Source organism: Glandiceps talaboti, chromosome 18 (genome assembly GCF_964340395.1).
Source record: "Glandiceps talaboti chromosome 18, keGlaTala1.1, whole genome shotgun sequence".
NCBI lineage: Eukaryota > Metazoa > Hemichordata > Enteropneusta > Spengelidae > Glandiceps > Glandiceps talaboti.
Genome location: NC_135566.1, coordinates 8,261,461 through 8,289,240, shown reverse-complemented (window position 1 = coordinate 8,289,240; position 27,780 = coordinate 8,261,461). Strand labels below are relative to the sequence as shown.

The following is a 27,780-nucleotide window of genomic DNA, read 5'->3' as shown; positions in this document are numbered from 1 at the left end:
TATTTTCGATAGTGATGATTTCTCACACGGATAAGTTTTTTGTTACCCTATCGTCTGAATAGAGTCCTAGCGGCTTCTTTTGTTTTTACATCTCACAGACTACAGACTGTCTCAGTGTAGCTAGCCACAGACTTCGATCGTTAGATGGCGTGCTCATTCCGAGCGTGTATTGGAGAAAATATGTAACAACATACAAACAATAATATTTGTCATGTAACCACTTCCTGTTTGGTGAAAATTTTGTCATTTTGCAGCAAAATAATGCTGAAAAGCAAACCGACGGAGGTTTTCCCACTGCATTGGCTTGTCTGGCATAATAGCTATGAAGATCTTGAAAGAACTTTGATCAAAGATGAGGTAAATAGGTCATTTTATGGGTCATCTCGCACCTGGGGTTTCGTGCGTTTTGCTGATCATGCAAACGTTTTTCGCACGCGCACTTGTTTGCCGGGATTGTGCGGACGTTTTTGATGATAAAGTAATAATTTTCCATCCAAAGGTCCTTTATTATTTATCGACATAAAGGCTATCCGGCTTTTACTCTGTTGTATAAAATATGCTGCAATAGGCATTTGAGGACTTCGATGTTCAATAGAGATAGTAGCAGTCAGTGACTGAAAGTGAAACCATTAAATCAAAGATGTACAATACGTTTGAATAGAGACATCTTACCATTCTAAGATCACTACAGAATTTTCAAAATGAAATACACAGTAGTGTAAGATCTATTGACAAAGTGAAAAAAATAATGTCACTCTCAGGTCAAATGTTCCATGTGATTAAAGTTAATCATATTCCTCGGAGTTCATATTTGACAGTGTTAAGATGAGTCATATTCACTCAGGGATTATGTCATTCGACAAACAGCTATGTAGTCGTAGCCGTCACTGATGGCGACATGTTGTACACTGCTATTTCTCCTTAAGGTGTTATGATAGCAGATGAATACATGATTGCTGTTTTTATTATAATGCAAATTTAAAAAAAAATGATATGGTCAATGAAGCATGATAATTATCTCGTTTAATTTGCATTATGATCAACATACTAGTACGTTGCTATTACTTCTGTTAAACAGTCACATGTAAGAAAGGAAATTATAATGTGAGTAGGATGGATGTGTTAGTGTGACATTCCAGTTTGTCTCTGGGTAATGTCTGTCCTTCAATAAATTCTCGGTACCTGCAATAGTATTTGACCTCATACCAAAGGGTCAAAATAGAACAAGGTTGATTTATTCTCATGCATGCATATTGTAATGCATGTGTTGCTTGTGGAGTTGTGTCGACCAAGAAATCGATGATTGATTGTTATATTTATGATTCACCTTGGTGGTAAAATTCTATTGCAGGTAATGAGAACTCATCTTCTCTCATGGACCAAACTGCAAGACAAGTGCGCGCACACACACACACACACACACACACACACACACACACACACACACACACACACACACACTCACGCAAACAATGCACTCACGTATATTATTAATAAAATGTTAAACAGAAACACAACCTGAAACACTAACTCAGTCTCTCTCTCTCACACACACACACACACACACACACACACACACACACTCACACACACACACATACACACTTTCATACTCATGCACACACTCACACACCACCCCACCCCCACACAGATGTATATTATTATTATAACTTGTATGACATTGTAATGTCATGATATTCAATCTTTATTTGTCAGCATAATGTAGAAGCAGTAGATCCTAGAGGGAGAACAGCATTACATCTAGCAGTGGCATTGGGTCACCTTGAAAGCACCAGAGTCCTTCTCAGACATAAAGCAGTTGTCAACACAGAAAACAAACAGGGATGGACAGGTAAGAGAATCACCCAGGAATCAAATTGTACTGCAGCCATTTTAGAGCATGTTTTAATTGTTAAAAAATAATCAAGTAACATTCTGATCATTGCCAATTCTATTGAACAATTATAATTATTATATATCTGTACCTCTTGGGGAAGTACTCGTACAGGTACCAACATTTGCTGTAATTTAGAGAGGTGATAGATACTGAATGGTTATTGGTAGAGGGCTTTACATTGGTACATTCTCCATCCCCTGATGACGATATTATCTCATATCCAGTGTGCCTTTTAATGATAGCCAAATTTTGTTGTTGTGAGTCAAAATGAGAACAACTGGCATTTCTTGTGAGTCACCACATATTAAGAGATAGGGAGACATCAAATTTTGGTGCGTCACTAGAAATTTTGTGTGTCAGTGTCACATCAAATTGGCCTTAACATACTACCAGTATTATGTTACTATCAAGAAATATTCCCTTGCTCTGGAATCAAATAATAGTATTTCCGAACTCGGAGGAAAAATTATTAAATAATTTACATAGTAGTATATTCCAACTAAGTCACTCAGCCTTCTCCAACTGTTATTGTATACAGTTGATGTACTATTACGTTTTTTTATGTCGTAATGATGGAGAATTTTTAATAACACTAGAAATAAGGAGAAAATATTTTTACCCTGACATAAAGCATCACCAAAGGTCATGCCCTTAAGCTATGAGTAATAGGGTAGAATTTCTACAAAGGTGAGAAGTGTCTTTATTCTAGTATGAAGTGTCAGCTAGCGTGAAATACATGTACTGGGTATCATGCTTCCTACAGAGCTAAAAGTAAAAGAAGCCCAGTTAGCATTCAATATTGATTGAAATTAGAAATTATCATTTGCAACTACATCGTCGCGTCAGTTCAATAAAGTCATATCTGCTATAGAATTGTATAACTGATTAGCAGATACGACCTCATTGCATTGATGCGACGACATGTACTTAGCAAATATTAACGTGTGTAAACAACAGATCTAGCTTGTAAGTTCCTATTAATATTTATAATATCATGCACATTTTATGTTCCCTAAGAACAATTTAGAGAGATAAGAAACATGCTTCCCACACACAACACCACATTCCTGCCGACAAGCAGGCACTGTATGTGTACACACGAATCACTTGTAACTTTGAATCTATACACATGTATGTGTCCAAATCTGAGCCTGTGATGCAAAAATTTTCAATAGCTTGTTTGTTCCAATGGCAGTGTGTGTGTGTCTGTATACAGTAGGGGTCAAATTATATTGTTTATATTTGTATTGAATGGTCTATGGGAAGCCAGTTTCTTATCTATCTAAATTGTTCTCAGGGAACATAAAATATGTATGATACGCACAGTCTTTCGGCAATCCCTCGCTATTTTACGTATATGTCATTGAGTCATTCAAATCGTTAGCCTAGCTATCTTACTAGAGATCTCTTACCTCTTAGTATAGTTACTGATAATGAAATAAGTTTCAGCACAATAAGATATACAATTCTTCATATGAAACAAAAGTAATACAGAAAAATCTGGCTCATATCTCTGTAAACTCGCACTATCTGTAACTGGGGTATTATTTTTCGATCACAAAACCAACAATATATATACTAAATATTGTGAAAATTTAAAGTGTTTCCATAGTGTTTTCCAAATTGATTTGAAATAATTGGGAAGAAGCATATAGTATGTTCTGTCTGAGGATTGTATCCGTCTTAAGTTTTGACATACAAGCTTGAGATGGAATGGGAAGCGAAGTAGTCAGCTTTCATATTTAGTGACAGTAATGGAAGCGTAGGCAGTATACATCTGTGTCTATCAGTCAATTTGCCTGTCTGTGTTAGCATATCTGGATAACTCCTTACTGGGTCGAAGGGAAATTTAGTGTACTGATTCTGTCAGGCAATATACAGAGATATGGTTAGATGATGATAATGCACATTGATTTAAGCTTGTTTTGATTATTACTCAAAACTTTGAGGCCAGATTAGGATTAACATGTACATGTAGGTGTGAAAAATAGTTGTTTGACAGAGCTATAGAAAAAGTTGATCTAGCAGTCTAATGATCCTACATGTTGCATGTAATCATTATATTGTTATATTTTGTTATATTATATTATGTTACATTACATTATATTATATTATATTATATTATATTATATTAGATTATGTTGTTATGTTATGTTATGTTATGTTATATTACATTATATTATATTATATTATATTTTGTTGTTATATTATATTATATTGTATTATATTATATTATGTTGTGTATATATTATATTACATTATATTATATTACATTACATTATATTATATTACATTATATTATATTATATTACACTACATTATATTATATTAGATTATATTATATTTTGTTATATTATACTATATTACATTATATTATATTACATATTATATTACATTATATTATATTACATTATATTACATTATATTATATTATATTACATTACATTATATTATATTACATTATATTACATTACATTATATTATATTATATTACATTATATTATGTTATATTATATTATATTATATTAGATTATATTAGATTATGTTGTTATGTTATGTTATATTACATTATATATTACATTATATTATATTATATTATATTATATTGTATTAAATTATATTTTGTTATGTTATTATATTATATTGTACTGTATTGCATATAATATTCATAAATACATTATATATTAGTTTAATGTATAATGATTTATTTTTATTTTATTATAATATTCTGCTGAATATAATTTGCTTGAATGAATAAAATTGCCAAGTATATTACTAGATGAATCATGAGAATAATCTTTAGCTGAAGTAAGGAAACTAAGGCAATGCTGATTGCAGTCTATCTTTCACTGAAGTTAAAAGTACATACAAAACATACATAATACATAAGTACTAAATCTAACTTAAATGCAAAAATGAGTTTGTACAATATGAAAGAAGTGATGAAATATACAATGTACTCTAGATGGTGTTTTCCTTTAAAATTTGTTGACACTTTCAAATGTCATTCTTATCTCGCATATGAATCTTTTATGCGAGTTGCTGGGAATGATTCAACATGTAGATAATTTTTTACAGAGGAGTTGTTCTGTCATAACAACATTCTAGCAGTCTGCAGTGTTTTTAGGGCGGTAAGCAGGTCAAATCTGCTGGGGCTCAGCAGTAATTTTACCAAGGTTCCCAAATAAATTGTATGGTAACTTTTACCCCATTCCCTTTTCTGTTACCGAGGTTCCCCAAACTTAGCAAAAACACTGAGTCTTTAGTAGTCTATATGCTGTGGAGTACTGCTAATTTGGTAGTCTAGATATGACATTCAGTAGTCTATATGCCGTGGACTACTGCTTATTTGGTAGTCTAGATATGACATTCAGTAGTCTATATGCCGTGGACTACTGCTTATTTGGTAGTCTAGATATGACATTCAGTAGTCTATATGCCGTGGACTACTGCTAATTTGGTAGTCTAGATATGACATTGAGTAGTCTATATGCCGTGGACTACTGCTAATTTGGTAGTCTAGATATGACATTCAGTAGTCTATATGCCGTGGACTACTGCTTATTTGGTAGTCTAGATATGACATTCAGTAGTCTATATGCCGTGGACTACTGCTTATTTGGTAGTCTAGATATGACATTCAGTAGTCTATATGCCGTGGACTACTGCTAATTTGGTAGTCTAGATATGACATTGAGTAGTCTATATGCCGTGGACTACTGCTTATTTGGTAGTCTAGATATGACATTCAGTAGTCTATATGCCGTGGACTACTGCTTATTTGGTAGTCTAGATATGACATTCAGTAGTCTATATGCCGTGGACTACTGCTTATTTCGTAGTCTAGATATGACAATCAGTAGTCTATATGCCGTGGACTACTGCTTATTTCGTAGTCTAGATATGACATTCAGTAGTCTATATGCCGTGGACTACTGCTAATTTGGTAGTCTAGATATGACATTCAGTAGTCATTCAAAATCACCGTTATTTTCTCTATTTTTGTAAAATTAAACTTGTGCAGATATGATTAATTCACCAATATATACTTCTTCATTCAGCCAGAAGACACTTGTGACATAAGGGTTTTGTCAATACTTTTATTTGACCCATAGTGACAAGGCCCCTTATGTTACTCATCTTTGACACAGTGACAAGGCCTTTTAATTCACTCATATTTCGCTCATATCAGTTGAATGAAGATAAATATCAAAGATTAATATCTGAATATAATGGCCTTGACAAAAATTGAAATGTAACTCTAACCTGAAAAGTCGGCATACATCATTTTCTCATTTAAATGGAAAAAATGATAACTTTGATATCAACTTCATTTGTTACGGGACCCAAAGGAGCCTTACTCTGCAATATTATTGATGAAAACTGCAAACGTAATCAATATAACAAAAATGCCCACGTGATAGTGTTCTGAATTTGGAAACCATTAAACTACATACTAGTATATCAGATTTTGTAACCTTTCACCATAGACAAGTAATTTTATCTATTTATAGACTAGGTTTATGTTCATAGAGGTTTACAGTGAACATGAATGTCTTTTATTCAACTCAAAGTAGAGGTTGAAATTTGCAAAAATTAATTCACTGCTGCAACCACAGGCTCAATTATTTTGAACTGTTGTGTACCAATAGTTCATGGTACACAGCTTAGTGTAATAGGAAGATAGAACTGTAGATCATAATATATTTTATGTTTGTAATTTCTGGCAATAAATTATTATTATTATAATAAAAAATACAATACTGCACAGTAACAAAATGTAATGTTATTCAAATTATAGTCTAGATGCAATCTGATTAAAATCCGATGTGGTGAAAGCGGCTAGATGTCCTTATTTACCTCTATTCATCGTGTTGTGACGTTTGTTTTGTTCGGAGTGATCGCCACGTGGGAAGGCGGCGATCACTCCGAACAAAACAAACGTCACAACACGATGAATAGAGGTAAATAAGGACATCTAGCCGCTTTCACCACATTGGATTTTAATCAGATTGAGTCTAGATGCTAGATGTGGCTGCAGTCCTTTTTGATTTCTCTCTCACGTCTAGTCAAATGGCTCATGGCGTATATTCATCAAGTGAAAATCTAGCTTGACCATATGCTGATAAACGTCGTGTTGGTAATAATCCGACACATATTGACAGACACTTGTAACTGGGTAATTCATTCAAGGAAACATGATCCTGATGTGCAAATTATGTTTACAACTTAACGCCACCTAAGCCCCACCACGCGTCTTTCTACTAGTTCTAGTTTCGTGTAGATGCGATAATGTCATTGAGCGCCAATTGGGTTAAATATAGCTGTTGGTGGTAATCCATTTTATGAAGACGTGAGAAAGAGATTGAAAAGGATCAAAACCATGGATAGCATCTAAACTATTCAAAGTAATGCAATGTTATTAGGGTTTAATACAGTACAGTAATGCAATAAATACAAAGTTTTAACATTAATTACAATGTTATTAGGATGTTTATTGGCAACATGAAATGAAATAGCTGGGATACAGTATTATTCAAAACAATGCAAGTGTTTAAATATAGTCTATACAATGCAATTTACAACTTACATGTACATATATTGTGAATTTCATTATGCATGCCTGTAGCCCATTAGCCTGTATGCCAGCATGGTGTTGAACCATCTCTAACCCCCGATCTTAAAATTCAGTGAGGGATAGCACTATACTAGTGGCCCATAGGAATAATCTGAAGTGCGTGAAAGTGTGGTATCGAATTTACAGCTCATGTTATTTCTATTGGCGAGCCTTCATGCGTGTACAGAGAAGAGAGATTCACAATAAATATTTTACATAAAGTCCATGTATTATGACAGAATAATACAATACAACTTGAACTTGATTGATTGTGGGATTTTGAAAATTTGTGTCATCAGTGAATGTATGCATCTATATGATTATATCATTGTATATATCCTGTGTACAGTATCATGTACAACTGCCTACATCAGGCCGTGAATGAACATAACCTGTTACAAACAGGAGAGTAAACATCTGAATTGGATTAATAACACTTGGCACAGCATGGTGGAAGTACAGAGACTTATATTACATTCCATCATTTGATAAGAACAGCTGTTTTTTGACCAGTTCCCCTGGCACTTCATATGCACATAAAAAGCCATAAAACAGTTCTTATCAAACCATAGTGTGTACCGCGGTAATACAAGTCTCTGTACTTCCAACACTCTGGGCCAAGTGTTATTAATCCAATTCATTTGTTTACTTTCACTGTTTGTGACATGTTCTGTTTGTCCACAGTCAGATGTCGGCAGTTGTATAAGTTTGAAATACAACCTTACACTGAGATTCTGTCTGAGTTTATTACATTATATGTGTTGTACATGTATTTATGTGGACATCAAACATTCAATACTCGGTAAAAAACAAACATAAATGCCATTGAATATTTTAAAATGCTGACATTTTTGCTAAATCTTTCCTCTTCAGATTCTATCGTCCATACTTGTCGTTGAGGTATGGAATTAAAAAACAAAAACATTCTCACATATTCGTAATTGTATACAGGTTGCAATTTTAAGACTAGTGTTTGTAATTTGTATATTTCTATCATATCTTCTAGTTTTGCAGGAAGCCATCAGTACTGGAGATCCAGAGCTTGTCAAAATCGTTCTACAGCATAGAGACTACCAGAGAGCTTCAGCCAGAGTTGCTGGTATACCGGAACTGTTAGAAAAACTACGTGCTGTGAGTATGAAATCTGCTGATTATTTACTTATTAAACTGAGTATTTCGAGGTGTATGCATTTCAGAATAATAGTCATTAGTATGTTTATTTCAGATTGAGAGTATACATATTTCAGACTATATTTCAGATTGTATTTCAGACTATTTCAGAGTGAGTATTTCAGATTATTTCAGCCTGTGTATATTCATTCATACTATAATTCATAGAATAATTTTTCAATATATTAAGAATAGACAGCTTGTGTACTGTTACACTTAGTTTTCAGCACAGTCATCAATCCATATCACATAAAGAAAGTACCGGTAATAATTATTTTGAAATGACAATGTTAGTGCTCATTTCAGTGTCATATGAGTTTCCCTTCCATTTTACCTGTGTTCAGCAAAATTATGGTACAAGTTATGAAAATGTATGCAAGATTTACCAGACTCCTTTCCCCTTTATTTCTTGTTTTCCTGGTCCCAGGTTCTCAAACCTTAGCAAGCATCCAGTCAATATAAGTTTCAAGGAGAAATATCTCATGTATTCTGTTAGTTGAGTTAGAGATTGATACACTGTTAAAGCTGTTGATAATCTTTTCCTGTGATGTGCCTCTGGATACCGGTATTAAATCGACATACATGTAGTTATTAAAAGTGTAATTCTGCTGTGACATACTATAGGGTGTAATTTATTGATACAAGTATTCAAGGTCTGAATGTAATCATTCACACATATATCCCACAAGTATTCTTATATAATGTGATTTTTTTCGTCTAGTTTCTGTCCTTGAAGTGTAAAACTGTAGATATAAAGAGTGCTGAATGTGAGTGATGTATAGATGTAATCATTTTCTAGCACCTATTTGTGACAATGGAGTGAGATTAGAGGCTTGTCATTGTTGCAAATAGGTGCTAGAGAAGTTGTTGACAAGTAAAGTAACACTTCAAAAGGGGCTTTGACACTTTTATCTGAGGTGTTACAATGTATGGGTTTTAAAACAGTGTGCACTGCTGTACTGTATGGATTTTAAAACAGTGTGCACTGCCGGCAAGCTACATGTTGTATTTAGAGTGTGGCATTTGCTCTGATGTAATACTGTACGTGGTCAACATCAAAAACAAAATAAACTCAATAGGATGTTTTCTCTAAGTGAACAGTTAGATATTATTCCCTAATATTTTTCTTCATTCCACCAAGGAAAATATGAGTGACCTAAGGGGCCTTGTCACTAAGAGTCGCTACATGATTAGTGACAACCCTAGGTCATGAGTATATTCCAGCTGAAAGAAGAAAAATATTGGGGAATAATATAATTATACCATTGCCAGTAATATTTTTAAAAAGTGGGGAAAATAATTATGAGCATTTTGACTCATATTTTGAACACAGCTGAACCAATGACATAGACACACATTGTCGTTACATACTGGTAGACACACATTGTGGAGGATGACATTGTGATGACGTAGAATGACCAGAGCCTTTATTACATATTTTTTGTTGAACCTGGCTTTTGCTTGGTATAATAAGCATTAGCACAATTGCTATTCCTTTGTTTATGAAGGTATAAAAGTTGTCTACATTCTACAAAGCAACAGAGTTTAATCAGGAGAACAGAGCTGTTCACTGAAGTGTTGCTCTGTATATGAGGGATGAATAGAAAAAGATATTTGCTTTCTACTGCCAATAGTGGTCATTGATGCCTACATCTACAAAGCCAATACCATGCTTAGCTTGCCACTTCTGTTATCAATCTTTAAACAATGATGCAATAACAATTTTGTCTGTTTTTACAGGCACCTGATTTTTATGTGGAGATGAAATGGGAGTTCACAAGTTGGGGTAAGTAGATATGGATAATTTTTTTTTTATAAATTCAGTCAACCCAACTGCATAATTATGTTATGGACCTGGTAGGATAGAGGTTGCAATGTGAATACAGTACTTTAATCATATGCGCTTACAGAGGCTGTAATAGATTGTATGTTCATGAGGGTATTAGAAGCAGTACATGTGGAGTCATAATGGTCAAATGGTAAGAGTGGCTGGCTTTGAATCTGCAGGTTGCAGGTTCAAGCCCCTTTGCTGCTCTGAATAGTTTAAGTCTTTGGGCAAGATTTGAACCATGACTGTGACTCAGTCAAACCAGCTGTATAATTGAGGACCTGGTCGAATAGAGGTTGCAATGTGAATGCTTTAAACATATTCACTTATACTATAGAGGCTGCAAGTATGGTCCCAGCCCAGGGAGTTGAGGAAGTAAAGGGTCATTGTGCCGCTATAGATCCATGCCAGGGGTAAAAAATTGTAAAGCGCTTTGAGCACAAATTGTAAAGTGCTTTGAGCACAGTGCGGAAAGCACTATAGATTGACTAACATTAGTATTTCGTACACTGTACAGTTTTTATGCTTTGCATAAAGTTCATAGTCCTAAATGTGTCTGCAGCTTACTTATTGCCTCACAGTGTTTGCAGAACATGAACACAATGTAAACTTCATAATAACACAATTATAGTATCGTTTACGCCAGTTGATGGAAAGGTACATGTCAAGATAATCTAATCCTTTTAGGTAAGGAAATTACACTCAGTAGGAGGCCTATTATATTTCCTTTTAAAGAAGCTGCTCCTAATAATCAAGTCCTATTTCTTCCTCTACTGTTCATAAGAAGTTAAAAACTCGAAATGGAAACCTTTCACAGTGAAAAATTGAGTTTTCATATATATATGTAGATTTATACTTTGGTGTGTGTGTGTACACACACACATATATATATATATTTATAGAATAGTATAATAATGATAATAAATATATATATATGTATATAAATAGTACCACGATAATACAGAAAGTAGCAGAATTAATAAATAGACTATTAATATGAGATATTAAAAACACTTGCAATGTGTGCAATATTAAGATGAAAGTATTGGCTGACTGTTCGAATGAGCCAAGATACAATTGTCTCCATGTGTGCTTACATTTCAAGCATTGTGATTAAATAATTAACAACTCGACCTAAAATATTCATAATAATCCACAAATTTATGTTCATTTAAATTAGATACATGACATGAAATGCAGTGAATACATGGAATAAGTCTTAGGAAAATTATTAATAAAATAATTTATAGAATAGTATAATAATGATAACAAAGAAAATATATTATACACTTAATTTCTTCAAGCATTTAGCTCTCGGTGCAGGAGTAGTAAATTTAGTCTCATAGAATTTGTTTGGGTTTTTTGCAACCTAACAACATCAGTGTGAAGTATCTAGATACATATATTATTTTGATTAACAATAAACTATATGTTTGTAAATAATACACTTAATTTCTTCAAGCATGTAGCTCTAGGTGCTGAAGTAAATTGCTTAAGCAAAGTTTCTGAATGTAGAATTCTTGATTGCGTTTAATTTAGTCTCATAGAATTTGTTTGGGTTTTTTGCAACTCTAACAACATCAGTGTGAAGTATCTAGCTACATATATTATTTTGATTAACAATAAACTATATGTTTCTAAATAATGCACTTAATTTCTTCAAGCATTTAGCTCTAGGTGCTGAAGTAAATTGCTTAAGCAAAGTTTCTGAATATGTAATTCTTGATTCTGTTTAATTTTAATTCTCATACATTTTTTTTGCCGCTGCAACAACAGAAATGTGTAGATACATGTATTATGTGATTAATAGCAAACCTTGTGTTTAAAGCCTGAAGGTGATGGGTATTTGAATATAGGTACATATACATGATAGGTATTAAAATGAAAAATGACACAATGTTGGCTTGCTTCTCTGACTGAACATTGCAAATGTTTTGAGGAATAAATAAAAGACAAGCTGGAATGTTGAATATATAATATATACATGGCACAATTCTTCTATATATAATATAATATTTTATAATGTAATTATATGATGCAATGTTATATATATATATATATATATATATATATATATATATATATATATATATATATATATATATATATATATATATATATATATATATATATATATATATATATGTATGTATGTATGTATCGTAACTAAGAGTTTTATTCTTTTGCGATCTGCAGATGACTAATTAATTATAATGATAGTCGTCTTAAGATCACAAACGTGTGAAACGCCACGTTATGATTTATGACCTCGTAATTTCTTGGATTAAGTCTATAATGCTGTGCTACTAATATTGTATTGAGCACTATATATATTTATATTTATTTATTTATTTATTTATTAATTTATTTATTGTATGTTAAAATTGAAATTGAAATGTTGCCAAAGAGTAACATATGAAGCCAGTCATCTGTTTTAAAGCTAATCTGTAAAAAGTATGTGGATTTATGTCAAATGTATGTGTGTATGTACATTTAAAATTTATGTCAAACCAGACAGAGATGGTTATTTCAGTTATAACTGACTTTACATTAAAATTACATTCAAACAGATAAAGCCACTTAATGTAACTCTAGAAAGGCACAATGGTAAAATCCAGTCTCATCCAAAGTAGAATTTACACAGTTGATAAAAAATAGCCCTAGGGGAATTAGGAGATCGAGTAGCCATTTTAGTGCGGCTCTACTGGTTATTTTAGTTCCATCAATGACTGTATTGGGTAAGGTCAGCATTAGCATTCATAGCAAAACACACATAGCTGTGGGTTTATGAACTATGCCTGTCAGATTTATAGAATTATATTACGAGTGGTAAAACAGCGGTCAAGGTCACTACAAGGTACTGAACTATTAATGAAAAGTCATCCAATCCTTTTTTTTGGGGTGATAGACACATCGTTTTCTCAAATTAAGAAACATTTTCATTATTAAAACTCTGTTGGTAAGCAGGAATTGTTTCCGTCTAAGTACATGATTTTATTACTTGTGTATACGATATGTAGAAGCTAATACTAATAGGCAATCTAATATACAATTATGTCCAATCTGAATGTTATTACCAATAATTTGAGTCATTATTTCACATTGTTGTTGAATTTACTTTAACCCCCTTCCCACAAGTGGCACTCAGGGAAGAAGGGGAGGGGGGGGGGGGTACAAGGGGTTCTGTTCATCCCTGTAGTATAACATTATCAAATATAACCAAATGGCAGTCATGTTTGTTTGGCAAAAATTACTGTTTACCCCATAACAACTAATAGCTTCTCCTATAAAAGTGTATTTGCCAATAGTAAGAGGGGCAAGCTTTCTTTTTATGTTTCTGTTGAGGATTTGTGGGGATGGGGCTTGTCTTCATTGAGGACTTGTCTTTTTTTAAAGTTTCTATATTGCTATTAAGGCACTTAATTTTTTTTTAGTTATTGGTAATTTAATACTCATCAACACTTTGCAATGATAGAACTTTTTCTCAACTTTTCCCTCCTCATAAAAATACAGAGATTTTGTCTTTTCTTGCCCTTCATTATAATTCCCCTTGTGTCCAGGATGTGTCTTGGTGATATTTACTGAGTTTATGTAATTTCTTGCCCATCATAGTTCCCCTTGTGTCCAGGATGTGTCCCGGTGATATTTACTGAGTTTATGTAATTTCTTGCCCTTCATAGTTCCCCTTGTGTCCAGGATGTGTCCCGGTGATATTTACTGAGTTTATGTATTTTCTTGCCCTTCATAGTTCCCCTTGTGTCCAGGATGTGTCCCGGTGATATTTACTGAGTTTATGTCATTTCTTGCCCTTCATTATAATTCCCCTTGTGTCCAGGATGTGTCTCGGTGATATTTACTGAGTTTATGTAATTTCTTGCCCATCATAGTTCCCCTTGTGTCCAGGATGTGTCCAAGTGATATTTACTGAGTTTATGTAATTTCTTGCCCTTCATAGTTCCCCTTGTGTCCAGGATGTGTCCAAGTGATGTTTACAGAGTTTACAAAAGTGGTGCTAATGTCAGAGTAGATACAACACTGTTAGGCTTTGATCAGATGACATGGCAACGAGGAAATAGAAGCTACATTTTCAAGGGAGAAGGTGAGTATTAAAGTAGTCAAATTAGTTCTGATTGGTTGACTAAACACTATGATTACACAACTAATACTTATCAACCAATGGCTTTGTTTATTACATAGTTGACAATGCATTTCATATAAATATCATATATCATATATAAATATACATAAATTTGCAATTTCATTTCCCTTGATAAGACAGGACAGAGACATATTATATTTACACCCAACTCCAGCAAAATATCATAAATGTATTTAACTTTTCAAAATTCTGTCTATACTATTGTCATGAATTTTGTACTTAGTTGGCAATTAGATATTATTCCCAGATATTTTTCTTTGTTCAGCCAAGGAAAATATGAGTGACCTAAGGGGCCTTGTCACTAGATGAGTACTGACAAACCCTTAGGTCACGAGTATTTTCTGGCTGAATGAAGACAAATATTGGAGAATAATATAACTATACACCCTCAAGCATAATCCATAAAAAATCGGGCAAATAATGGTGATTTGGAATTTTTTTACTCATATTTCGAGAACCGCAGAACCAATAACGTAGACACGGGTTGTCATGATGTAAAAAGACCAGGGATATATATAATCCATATTTTCTGTTCAGTGACAATATCTTGGCTTGTACATGGTATGATAAATGGTTATCCACTGAAGAACAGGGACTATTGCCCATAAAAAATTCAAATTAGAAATTCATGGTTTTGTGACAGTACAACTGTAAAGAGTAGACACATATTTCATTTACTTCCCATTCCTACCATATCAAGCAGGAATTTAAGAGTCATAGCCAGTGAACATAGGGTTAATTACGTCAAAGCTTTATGACCAGAAACCATCAAGTATAAATTTGCATATTCATGACTCATGTGATCAATATTGCTGTCTTTTATCTCCTGAGCAAAGCGCAGTGAGAAATTCAAACGTTGATGTAGAGTTTATAAAGGAATCAAGAAATATTCATGACTATTTGTCCCAGATGACTTCAATAATGCAAGCCAAGACAGATAAATAGGATATTCTACCTTGAAGGGGAAATCCTGTAATATTTTACTGTTGTTATTCTGTAAATCAGTCCAGTCGTCAGACTGAATATCTATGGTCATTATCGTTTGATTCCCGAGGGTATTCAGAGAAAGCATTGATCATGGTTTATCTTATATCAAGTTACTCAAAATACCACCACGAGGGAATTGATACTTTATTATCAAGATTATGTGTAATTGTCACAACAGATGGTATTTTAAGGGGGATCTATCAATATCCTATATTTGTAAACCGTATTAGCTAAGATTTTGAATCCTTGGTAACCAAGGAAATTGGTTGAAATTTGCATAGATTTCAATACTGTAGACAATAATTTTGATGGTAACCCTGGTAATAAGTATTAGTTAAATATACCTAGAGATCTCAGATTCCAAGACTTTGTCCAAAAATACTGATACCGAGAGGTGTCTCAAAGTCAGTCAATTTCGGGATATGATCCCACTTTATGTATGAAGAAATTATACGAGAATGAATACTAGTTACAAATGAAAACTTCTACTCACAGAGTCAAAAGGTTTTTGAAGTGAGTCCCATTATGCAGATGCCATAATGCTGGAAAAGATTGTGTTACGATTTCTGTTTAGATGGGGTTAATACGACACTGGTAATCCAGCCTTCGGTTTACTAAAATAGACACAAACTAATCTGTTGTTCTTCAATATGGTACATTACACAAGTGGGTGATAGTGGTTTTATGATTCTAATCACCCTGTGATCAACATAGTGTAAACATTGGAAGTCCCAAAACAGCAGTTCATGGGACTCTAAATAAACTAGTTTTCAGAGAGATGCCTCCACTGTGAAACTATGATTAAACCAACTTCCATTCAATAACTTATCACTGTTGTATCAACATATTGCAAAATAGTTTTAGTTTGTGTCTATCTTAGTAAATGGAAGGCTCAACTAATTACCAGGGTAATAATGTTTTTTACTTCTCCATCTAGATGGAGAAAACATGGCTTCGTTCATGGAAGTTGATCACGATAGGTGTCAAGTATTTATAGAAAAACTTCAACTACGTCCAGATTTTGATCTGTCATTGATGACCCCTAGAGAATCTACTGTAGCTGCCAGACTCACATCACCCGTTGTCTGTACGTTCATTGATACAGGAAAAATTGCATTCACAAGGTAAGAATCGGTACTTTGCCATCAACATCGATGTTTTCACTCATCATTATACACCTCAGAATTCAAAATCATTTAAACTTTTGCTATTAAGTTGTTCAGAAAAAGTCAAAAACATCCTCAGTGAAAATCAAGAATAAAAAATTAGGTGTCACTACAAATTTTTGCAATTTTGTCAAAATGTTATCAAATTAAGCCATTTTGAAATCCAATATGGCCACCAAATCCAATATGGCCACCGATATTTTGTTAACTGTTGACTTTTGGAAAATACGGAATTGTTGATTTCCTTGAAAAGAATATGATAAACCCAAAGAATGTGTTCATATCGTTAGTTATTAATAGTTTGTGTCTGTAATTAGCTTGTAGATAGTTGACCTGCCATTGTGGTCTCTTTGTAATGTTGGTATTTGTACTGTACACAGAAACAAAAGTGGTATATGGGGTTGGAGAAGTGATAAAGTGGAAGGTATAAATGGCTATGAATGTAAGGTATTTAGTGCCTCCAATGTGGAGCTAGTTACAAAACAGAGACTTGAACACCTTACTGAAGAAGATAAAGAAAGGACCAAAGGTAAGATGATGATGATGATGATGATGATGATGATGGTGATGATGATGATGATGATGATGACGACGACGATGATGATGATGATGATGAATGATGATGATGATGATGATGATGATGAATGATGATGATGATGATGATGATGATGATGATGATGATGATGATGATGATGACGATGATGATGATGATGAATGATGATGATGATGATGATGATGATGATGACGATGGCGATGATAATGTTGCCGCCACCATTAACATCGAGGAGGAGGAGGAGGAGGAGGTGGTGGTGGTGGTAATGTAATATATATGTGTGATGTGTCATGTATGAGTTGTATAATGTATGTGTATATGTGTGTGGGTAGATGGATATATGCATGTGTGTGTGTATGTGTTAGCATGCTACATATATCTACATGTTATAAACATTCCAATAGATTGATATCCTTTCTCACAGAGACAATAATCAACAATTTGACCAACCTCTTTCTTATATTTAATGAATCTCGGAGTTCACGATATGGTTTCTTTTACAGACACCTTTAAAAATCACAATCCCTTGCAGTCTTTCCTTGGAATGGCAGAACAACACCAAGCTGCTTCAGGGGTGAGTTTTAACTCAATGTGTTAACTTTCCACTACCAATGTCAGTAGCTTCTATCAATATAACGGTAATCTAGAGTTTTGTTTAAAAGTTGTATTTTATTACTCGTTCCCTGTGGCATAGTTGTTATAGAGTGGAGTAGTGGTTAGAGCTCAAGATTAGTAGGCGGGAAGTCATGAGTTCAATCCCATTGGAGATGGGGGATTTTTCTGTGATTGACCCAAACTCAGGGTGAGTGTTCTACAGACTCAATGGGTAGGCTGTATCACTCAGCCAGGTCTCACTCACAAGATGAGTGCAAATTTTGGGGGAACTCCTGGAGAAATGACGTGAACAGTTGGGGACGATTATACTCAAATAGAGGCCACAGGTGCTATGCATTGCCAGGCATAGGTGACTCCATGATAGTTCGAGCATACAGAACAACACAGGTTTTCCATGGGTATTTCAGTTTCCTCCAGTTTTAACACTGAGGGACTTGGGTACTGCACAAGTAGCGACTATATTTGAATTTCTCAATTTACTTTGGAGTAATACAATTTATATTTTTTTTAAATCATATCGACATGCCTCAAATGATGACAATATTAATATGATGTCTTATTCCAAACTAGGGTAATATCTCAAAAAGCAGCGACCCAACCAATCCAACTGCCATCAAACCAGAAGAGTACTTTGACCCAGACTTTGCCCTTGGTGACCGAGATGTTGGTAGACCCAAGGAAGTCAGTACTAAGGTGCAGAAGTTCAAAGCCAATCTGTGGTTATGTGAAGCCCATCCTTTGTCCCTTCAGGAACAAGTTCTACCTATTATTGACTTGATGGCAATCAGCAACGCTCACTTTGCAAAACTAAGAGATTTTATCACATTACAACTGCCTGCTGGGTTTCCAGTCAAGATAGGTAAGATGTACAAGAACATATCTGTTTGCTGTGTTCTGTTTACAAATTAAGGTAGAAACTGGAATGCACCTTGGGTGCCAATTTTTCTGAAAATCACTGTCATTAAAACCTCTCCAGAATTAGCCATCTGTAAGCTTATTCCTGGTTCTTCTGAAATAATAAAAAAAAAATGGCTCCCAGTCTTATTTTCAAGGAAATAATCACCAATCTTCATTTTCCCATTAGGTTTACACTTTATTTAGCTTCCATTTTGGCTCGAAAATGTGTGAATTTTATTTTATTTTGACCCCTTAAATTTGCATGATATTAAACCTTTGATTTTTTTTGTATTTTTCATTTTTTTAGCTGACAATGGGTTAAAGTTTTCTAGAACAAAGTAACAGCAAACGTTTGAAATTTTTAGGCATATACTACATTGTACTTCTGTATATGTTATATCATGGATAAAATGCGTGATAAAAATCATTGGTAAAAAAAAAGGCTGACATTTAACGTAGTGTAATCTAAACCTAATTTCCTGCTTCTTTCTTACAGAAATTCCCTTGTTTCATATTCTCAATGCACGTATAACATTTGGTAATTTGGATGCATCTAATGAGGCAGTCAGTGGTGTACTATGTTTACATGAGAGTAGTGCAGCCAGTAATGGTGAGCACACTTCAGAAGCAGTGGGACCACCCATCACTTGCGCTGTCGATGCAACTTGTTTTGAACCACCAGCCATGTATGATCGCCTTGGTGATGGTTACCGGGAACCAATGACAATGATGAGGGATGAAGATGATGACTTGCTACAGTTTGCTATTCAACAGAGTCTTTTAGATGCTGGCACTGAAGATGATCAGGTATGTCTGTATGAAAATATGGCCAAGACTGACACATACTTGAATTTTTAGCTTGTTCACTGCCAACAGATTATAATAGAGTTTATGTAAGTATCATGGTATTACATGACATTGGCCAGCTACAAGGAAACACTCTCTTCCTCGCTTAAATGGGAAACCACTACTTGAAATAAAGGTGTTTTTGTAATCTTCATTTTGGTTTTGAAAAGACCTTTCATGATTTGACATCAGTTAAATATACAGTTTGCAATGATTGCTGTTATGATAGAAACACTGAATTGAAACTTGTTCCTCATTCATTGTTCAGTGTAGATCCATGTCATGGACATGCATTGTCTCAGCAAGTCAGAAGACATGCATATAAGGGGTACTGTAAAGAGAGATGTCAAACATTGTGTCACAATAATCACACATTGTAATGCACCATTGAACATAAAATGTGCCCTTTAGTAGCCGAACAGCAGTTTCTATGAATTGATCATGTGAGGGCGCTATTTCACGATGGCATATGTAATTACAGACTATAAGTATTCATGTTTCTGTTATTTGAATCTGTAATTATGTTGATTATATTGTATTTATTAAACAGGTAATGTGGATGAAACTATCTATGCCTGTAGTATGCTTTCTTGAAGTCAGACACAACAGTCTTTACCTGACTTGTTTTATGTACTTACAGGTGACTGTGTGGGAAGCACTCAATAATAGCAAACCATCGCATGGTACAAACTTTAGAGCACAGGAGGACAGGATGTTACAAAGGTAATTCAATTCATTCCAGTCAAGTTTTTGTTTGCATTGTTCACTATTTCATCCCAGTAGCATAACATGTGTATATTTCCATACTGACTTATTTGAATAACGACAGTCTGACTTGTTGCCATGGCATGGTTGAAGGGACACCACGATGTCATCGATTATGCTATTAGGCGAAAATTTTCAAGTCATTATTATCAGTTTTGAGAATGTAATCATTACAAGCAGAGAATACGAGGACTAGAAGATACGACCAGCTAATGATGTATCTCGACAGTTCAGTAAACAGGCTAGACGAGGGCTAGGAGGTACGACCAACAAACACTGTATTTCATAAGCGCCATAAGGCTAACAGCTGTAATTGCATCAGTGAATTACATAGTGACAACATTTCAAAAGTACATTGACATTTATCTTTGATAGGGCAATTCAAGAGAGTCTGAGAATGTCTCAGGGATCCAGCCAAACAGAGGCGACAGGCGAGGACACCAGTAATTGTACTGTGTCAAGGCCACTGCCACTACCACCTCCACCAAAACCACAAATGATCGGTGCAAGAAATGCCAATGAATTGGACGAGCAACTCAAGATAGCCATGGAGTTATCTCAAAGACAACAGAAAGAAGATGATCTGAGGAGGCAAGCAGAAGAAGAAGAGCTTGAAAGAATACTCAAGCTGTCCCTACAAGACAAGTAACATTGCCATGACAACCATTTGTTAATATTTATGTTGTGACAGTGCACGTTTATAGATGGAGGGGTTGACAGCTGTTTTTCAACACTTTGGCTAAGACGGTCAGGAATATTAAAACTTACAATAATCTAATTAGTGTTACATTGCCATGACACTAGTATTGTGATTGGCATGTGTCAATCATAATAGAATGACTATTGATTGGTTGGTTGTTGTGACAGCTGTCAATCATCATGTCCTCACTTGCTTTTGGGGACATGGAGTCCTGAGGTGGGTTCAACAAGGTGGGCAGTCCAGAGTGATTTTATGGGCTTTGAAAAAAGTTTGCAGTCTGGAGAGATCTGGTGGGATTTGAAAGGTTGACAGGTTGGCTCAGCAAAGTGATGAGTTCATCAAGGTGGGCAGTCTGGAGTGGTTTGTTTGGTTCATCAAGATGGACAGTCTGGAGTGGTTTGATTGGTTCATTAAGGTGGACAGTCTGGAGTGATTTGATTGGTTCATCAAGGTGGACAGTCTGGAGTGATTTGATTGGTTCATCAAGGTTGACAGTCTGGAGTGTTTTGATTGGTTCATCAAGATTGACATCTGGAGTGATTTGATTGGTTCATCAAGGTGGGCAGTCTGGAGTGATGTGATTGGTTCATCAAGGTGGACAGTCGAGTGATTTGGTTGGTTCATCAAGGTGTACAGTCTGGAGTGATTTGATTGGTTCATCAAGGTGGGCAGTCTGGAGTGATTTGGTTGGTTCATCAAGGTGTACAGTCTGGAGTGATTTGATTGGTTCATCAATGTGGGCAGTCTGGATTGATTTGGTGAGTTCATCAAGGTCAGCATTCTGGAGTGATTTGATTGGTTCAGTTAGGTGGACAGTCTGGACTCAGGAGGGTTGGCAAGGAGTGATGTGGTGAGTCATCCAGATGAGCAGTCTGGAGTGATTTCAAGGGCTCAGAAAGGTTGTCAGTGTGGAGTGAAAGTTTTGAAAGTAGTAGTAGTCGTAAGTACCAGAGTTAAATGTATAGTGACCTCATAACTCAAGTAATCATTGGTTATACCTGGTTTTGAAGCTGTATTGGCCAAACATGAAAACATGCCAAATAAATGGTCTTGGAGGTTTATTTTTTGTATTTTGGTAAGGCTAGATGGAGCCCAAAGTACCAGAGTTACATAAATACTTCAAACCTTAGAATGGATATGAGCTATGGGGTGCATCTGTGGTGTTTTCTGTGTCTGTAGAGAGCAAACTGACTGAAATGCATGAATTAGAAGATGAATTCCTTTGATTTTGTGAGTTGAGAAGCAGTGATGGAGTGCCTACCTCAGGACTAAAAAGTCAGCCAAAAGATGGTGTCTCATAATGATTGCTCTGGCACTACCTCGTTTTATAAAATTAACAGGACAACTGAACCATAAAAAACGACAAACACATCTTTGATATGCATTTCGTTTTCAACTAAAGAAAATAAAAGTTGGGAGGGGGTTCAAAGCAACAGGGCATAAGTTAGTTGCAAAACTCTTATATATATGAACTAGTATTATATAAAGTTATGTATTTATGAAAACAATAACATGAACAATAACATGAAAGTAATAAGTATAGATGAGGTGATGAGTAAAACTTAAAACAAAAGCCTGCCTTGTTGTGCACACCTCTGACACCTTAGGATAAACAGTGCAGAGTTCGGGCCGCATGGCTGTTAGACAGTCATTGGAGGTGCTCCACACATTCAACTGTGTTGGGTGTACAAACATGTGGAGCTCAGTCAATGAATGTGTTTGACAGTCTCTTGTTTGTGCAAAATGTGGAGCACAACCAGTGTCGGTATTTCTACAGTCTCCTCTGCCATAAGAAAGAATTCACGTATTTGCTTGCAGCAAATTTGAAAAAAATGTTCTATACATGAATATAAGGCCAACATGTGTTAGAATCTATACCTTTATTTCCTAATCAATATTCATGAAAAATTCAGTCCAATTTTGCATGTCATTGTCACCTGATCACACCAAAACCCAGGTCAAATATCTACTCTGCATAATCATGAACGACAATAGATGTGTCTATCTCAACTCAAAAAGTTCTTTCGCCTTAAATTTGTATCGAACAAACAGCTGTCATTTGTGTCTTCAAGAGAGATGTTTCTGATGTTTGAACACACAATGGCAAATAACATGTGCAATGTAGTGTGGTTAGAGGTGATGGTTGGGTTTAGGAAGGGTAACTGGTAAATTAAATCTCAAATTTTGTATGAAACAAAGTCAATTTAATAAGATTCTGATAATAATTTACAACCCTTTTATCAGAGTTGCCAAGGTGGTGTATTCCCCCCTCCCCCTAAAGAATACATTTATTGTCTCTGCCTTTTTTTTAAATATGAAAAAGCTGCTCTCGCAGGACGTGGATTCATTGTGATAAAAATAATTTACGAAGTGATAATAATTACAGAAAGTGTACAAGATTTTTGTGCATAAAAATTGCCGTTGAAATATTGTTCATGTAAGGATAAGTTGTGTAAAAGTGGAGCAAAGTATGAACTGATTTTGTACAAAGTTGTTTCCAAGTGTTTTAGAGTTTTAGATTATTATGTAGATATGTTGTAACACAGACAAGAACCTGTCATCAGCTCTGTAATCTGTCCTCTCTGACATTCTCTCTTCTCCATGATGTTGAATCTTTCACCAGTATTTAGTTTTTATAGTGCCAATCATCATGCCCACACGGTCAGAAAATCACATCTTCTCTGTTTTGCTTAATGAAATGCTGTTTTAATAAATCTAACTGTACTGCAATAAAGGTACATGCTTCATTTGATATTGTATGTATAGTATACCTTATACACATTTATTTGCCAGAAGTCGGAGAGAAAACTAAATTGACATATCAAGTGAGGAAAGGAATTAGTTAAGTAAATACATCATCATTGAAAAGTAAATAAAAATTAACTTTAAACTCCTGGCCGGGTTTGTGGCTCAAGCAAAACAGATACAGTAGTATATACATATAATATAAAACAAAAACACACAAACAAACAAACAAGCACGCACATAAAGTGCAATGCATTGTCTTAATACACATAATTACACCTGTTGAATATATAGAAGGGGCAAACAAGGGTTTATAAATGTTTCAAAACATTTATTATCTAGTAAATACACATACACGTATGTATGCTTTTGTTTGTGTTACTTGCAGGGCTCGCCTATGTAGTGTAGTTGTCTGGATGGTTGACCTGTCAAGCACTGCTCCAGTCAGCCTGCAACCTTGGTGTTATGAATATTGTTATTGTTTCCCTGCCTTGTTATCTGTGCCATGAGGAAACAGTTGATTGGTTGAATAAGTCACCCAATAGTATGTTTATTATGATAACTTTACCCATGATGTGACCTTGTTAGCTATTTTACCCTTTATTAAAATAACCTCAAATATAAACATGTGATATGCTCATTTATGCTGATTTTTTTTCTACATGGTGAATAGGTACAGATAATGGGGCATGGCCAACGGAGTAATAAAGATAGTATCACTTTTGCAAGCTGAGTGGAAAGAATGTTGGACCAGGTCAATAACCCAGCCAAATGACAGAAATGTGCCCACAAACTCTAATATTTGATCCTGCCCAGGGCACACAACACTTGAATGCAACATTGTATGCATCTGAATTGCTAATTTACTGTTTAAATGAAAGTGAATGAATACGTCAGAAAGATTCTGAGCAGGACATATTTGGCAGAGAAATATCTCTGAAGACAGATTACAGTTCCTAGCAGGTCATTCCAGTGTTGTGTATATGTTGCAGTACTTCATTGTCTGTACTATGTATATTTTATAGCCCACCAAGATTGTCTGCAATGTGGTGAACTTAGTGATGTAAAATAAAAGTTTAAAGTTCATTGTGGAAAGTCATGTTTCAGTACTGCATGCTGAAGTATTGTAGATGAGAGTGTAGGTATTAGAATAGTAGAGTTATACTGTAGTCAGTGTGGAACCTAGCAATGTCAGATGTAGTTTAGCGTGTTAGTTGCATTTAGCCAGTTTTAGATTGCAGACAATTTTACAGAGAATTTATTTTTTAGTTTTTATGATGATATAACTCACCATTTTCGTGACGTGAATGCTATTTGTAATATCATATTTTCAGCTGTAACATGGCAAATGAATTTCTTCTGTCAGAACATTTGAGTGGAGCATTTTTTTTTCAATCTTATTCATTCTGATGTCCATACCTCATTTCTAATGAAATCATATTTTATGTATGTTATGTGGTATATTTTCAATGTTTTAATCTAACTTATTCATCTCATTCACTTTCATATAACATAACCAGAGTAAATAAATAAATAACTAGTGAACATTGCTTTGTAAAATTGGAATACTCTGTACATAGTGTAAGAAGACCCATTGGCTGAAAAGTCTATCGAGTTTAAATAAAGTCTAACAAAATCAACAACAACAACAACAACAACAACAACAACAACAAATAGTACAGTGCTACCAAATTGCAAAAAGCACCCATCCAAACTGTTTAATCTTAAACCTTTTTTTACCCAGTGAAACATTGTACAAGTATTTAGACAGGATTCTCGGCAGTATCAGTCTTTACAGTCACCTTGAAATAAGTTAATCTATGTTATGACACTGGTTATCGAGCCTTCAGAATTTCTAAGATAGACGCAAACTAAATCTAATGTTCTTCTGAATCAATGTGGTAGATTACACAAGTGGGTGATAGCGGTTCCTCTGTTGTGTTGTTATAATCACCCTGTGACCACAGGGGTGAACAAATCCACTGGTCCTGGGTTCGGGACTAGCTATTTTTTTGGGTGGACCACACCAATTTTACCTTGTCTGGTCCGTCAGACCAGTACCTTACTGTTAATAACTATGTTAAAAAGTCATCTGAATATACAGATTCATAGGCAAGATTTAATGTTTCACAATAGCGGGACCTTGGACCACTAATTCTTTCAGCAGGACCACTGGATTTTTTAAGGCACTGGTCCGGGGACCACCACTTCACAATATTTTTCCTTCAAGGTGACTAAAACTGGTTCTGATTGAGGACTGAGCAAGGATCTGTTCCTTAGTCTTACCTCTAAACTGGACAGCTTTACATATCTTTGAGATGGTATAAACCTAAAATGGGAGGCACAATTGAACAAGGAAAGTGCTGAATGATGTCAGTAGTTCTCAGAGATATCCAAAGTCAAGAGATTTTCACTGGTTATAGTAAAAGGTATCATTCAGATGAATAGAGTTTAACTTACCTATCTTTTGTCATTTTTCTGCTTCTGAGTCATGCTTTCATTCAGCCATCTTGAACTATTGAATACAATTGAGTTTGCATGCTACATCTTATAATGTATTACCCTAAATGATGCCAAGCTGTTTTTTTGTACTTGATAACTGCAGGAGAAATGAAATGAGCATACTAGAAGACTCAATGGTTTCTGTCAATCAGTGTGACATTTACAAATCTCATTTCATGTTTGATACATTTACTCAAATTTTCATGCTTCGCACCTTGGTTCGGCAAGGATTTTGTCAAATTTCATTTTAAAAAGATGTAACAAAATAACAAACACATCAAGTCATAGAATATTATTTCAAGATACACAGAGCCAAAAGATAGTATTAAAATAGGCTAGGGAGTAGTTTGGCCCTGGTTTATTTGCATATTAATCTACAATGTATTCACGGTGTTCTTATTTACATGTTTTGTGCAACATCCAGGTGGCATCCTGTTCAGACTGATGTACTAGTAGCCTGAATGTTAGAATTGTCAGGTTTTTATACAGGAAAGGAAGCCAACGAAAAAGATGGACATACCTTTTCGGGAATTTTTTTTTTCACTCTGTAATCTAAATGGGGCAGTTGCTTTCAGCTTACTTGATCATTACTGTATTATCACTGGAAACTAGTGTGCGGTGCCATACATACCTTTTATTTGCATAGGCTGTATTTATTCTATTTATCTTTCAAAAGGTGTAATAACAAAAACAATATTTAATTGTAATGTAAACGGACTGTGAATGTCTGTTAAATTAAGTACTGCTTAATAAGCAGTATATGATACTTGCTGATGACATTTTGGACATTGATTTACAATGCACGCTGAAGCAAGTCTCAAGTACTTGGTGCATTCAAATGTGATATCCAAAATTCTATTGCCAGGGGTATAAATGTTTGCTATAATGTACTGTCCAACAAGCCTTTGAACATGTTCTTAATTTGCATATTTAGAAGTCCAATGTTCAGCGAACAGCAACTGCTACTTAATAATACTAAGAAACTTTTAATGAATATACAGTATTTGCATGTTACTATGCAGAAAAAAAAACATTTGAAATATTGTGAAGAAGCTATGTTTGTTTGTTTGTTGTTTGTTTGTTTACAAATAAAATAAAACATCTGTTTTTAGGCTTGTTGAACAATTTTTGCTCAGTCAGCTAGATCTAATCTCACCAGTTGCAGCTCATTAATATTTGAAAATGTAATGTCAAGAATGCGTGTTTTTTAAATTCAAAGAATGTTTATGTGTATTGAAATAAATATAAAAACAATAACATATTAACATATTTGTCTTTATTTGTAACCTACTGTATGTGAGAAAGTTTAAGGGAAATGCCATTACAGGAAATA

General features: G+C 34.6%; 1 protein-coding gene across 1 annotated transcript; it reads left to right on the top strand.

Moving 5' to 3' along the window:
- The first annotated feature begins 226 nt into the window (after positions 1-226).
- On the top strand, positions 227-27,644 carry LOC144449026 (ankyrin repeat domain-containing protein 13D-like). The gene is made up of 12 exons (XM_078139428.1): positions 227-357; positions 1,717-1,852; positions 8,521-8,645; positions 10,425-10,470; positions 14,468-14,611; positions 16,596-16,782; positions 17,205-17,353; positions 17,881-17,951; positions 18,563-18,851; positions 19,386-19,696; positions 20,376-20,458; positions 20,876-27,644. The coding sequence occupies exons 1-12, from the start codon at positions 262-264 to the stop codon at positions 21,147-21,149; spliced, it is 1,911 nt and encodes a 636-aa protein (XP_077995554.1). The 5' UTR covers positions 227-261; the 3' UTR covers positions 21,150-27,644.
- The last annotated feature ends 136 nt before the right edge of the window (positions 27,645-27,780 follow it).

Bases quoted from the DNA above. Each gene is read 5' to 3' on its own strand.
- LOC144449026 (XM_078139428.1), top strand. From the start codon at position 262: ATGCTGAAAAGCAAACCGACGGAGGTTTTCCCACTGCATTGGCTTGTC. The intron at 10,471-14,467 runs GTAAGTAGATAT...TGCCCTTCATAG, and splicing joins ATGGGAGTTCACAAGTTGGG to TTCCCCTTGTGTCCAGGATG. The intron at 14,612-16,595 runs GTGAGTATTAAA...TTCTCCATCTAG, and splicing joins CTACATTTTCAAGGGAGAAG to ATGGAGAAAACATGGCTTCG.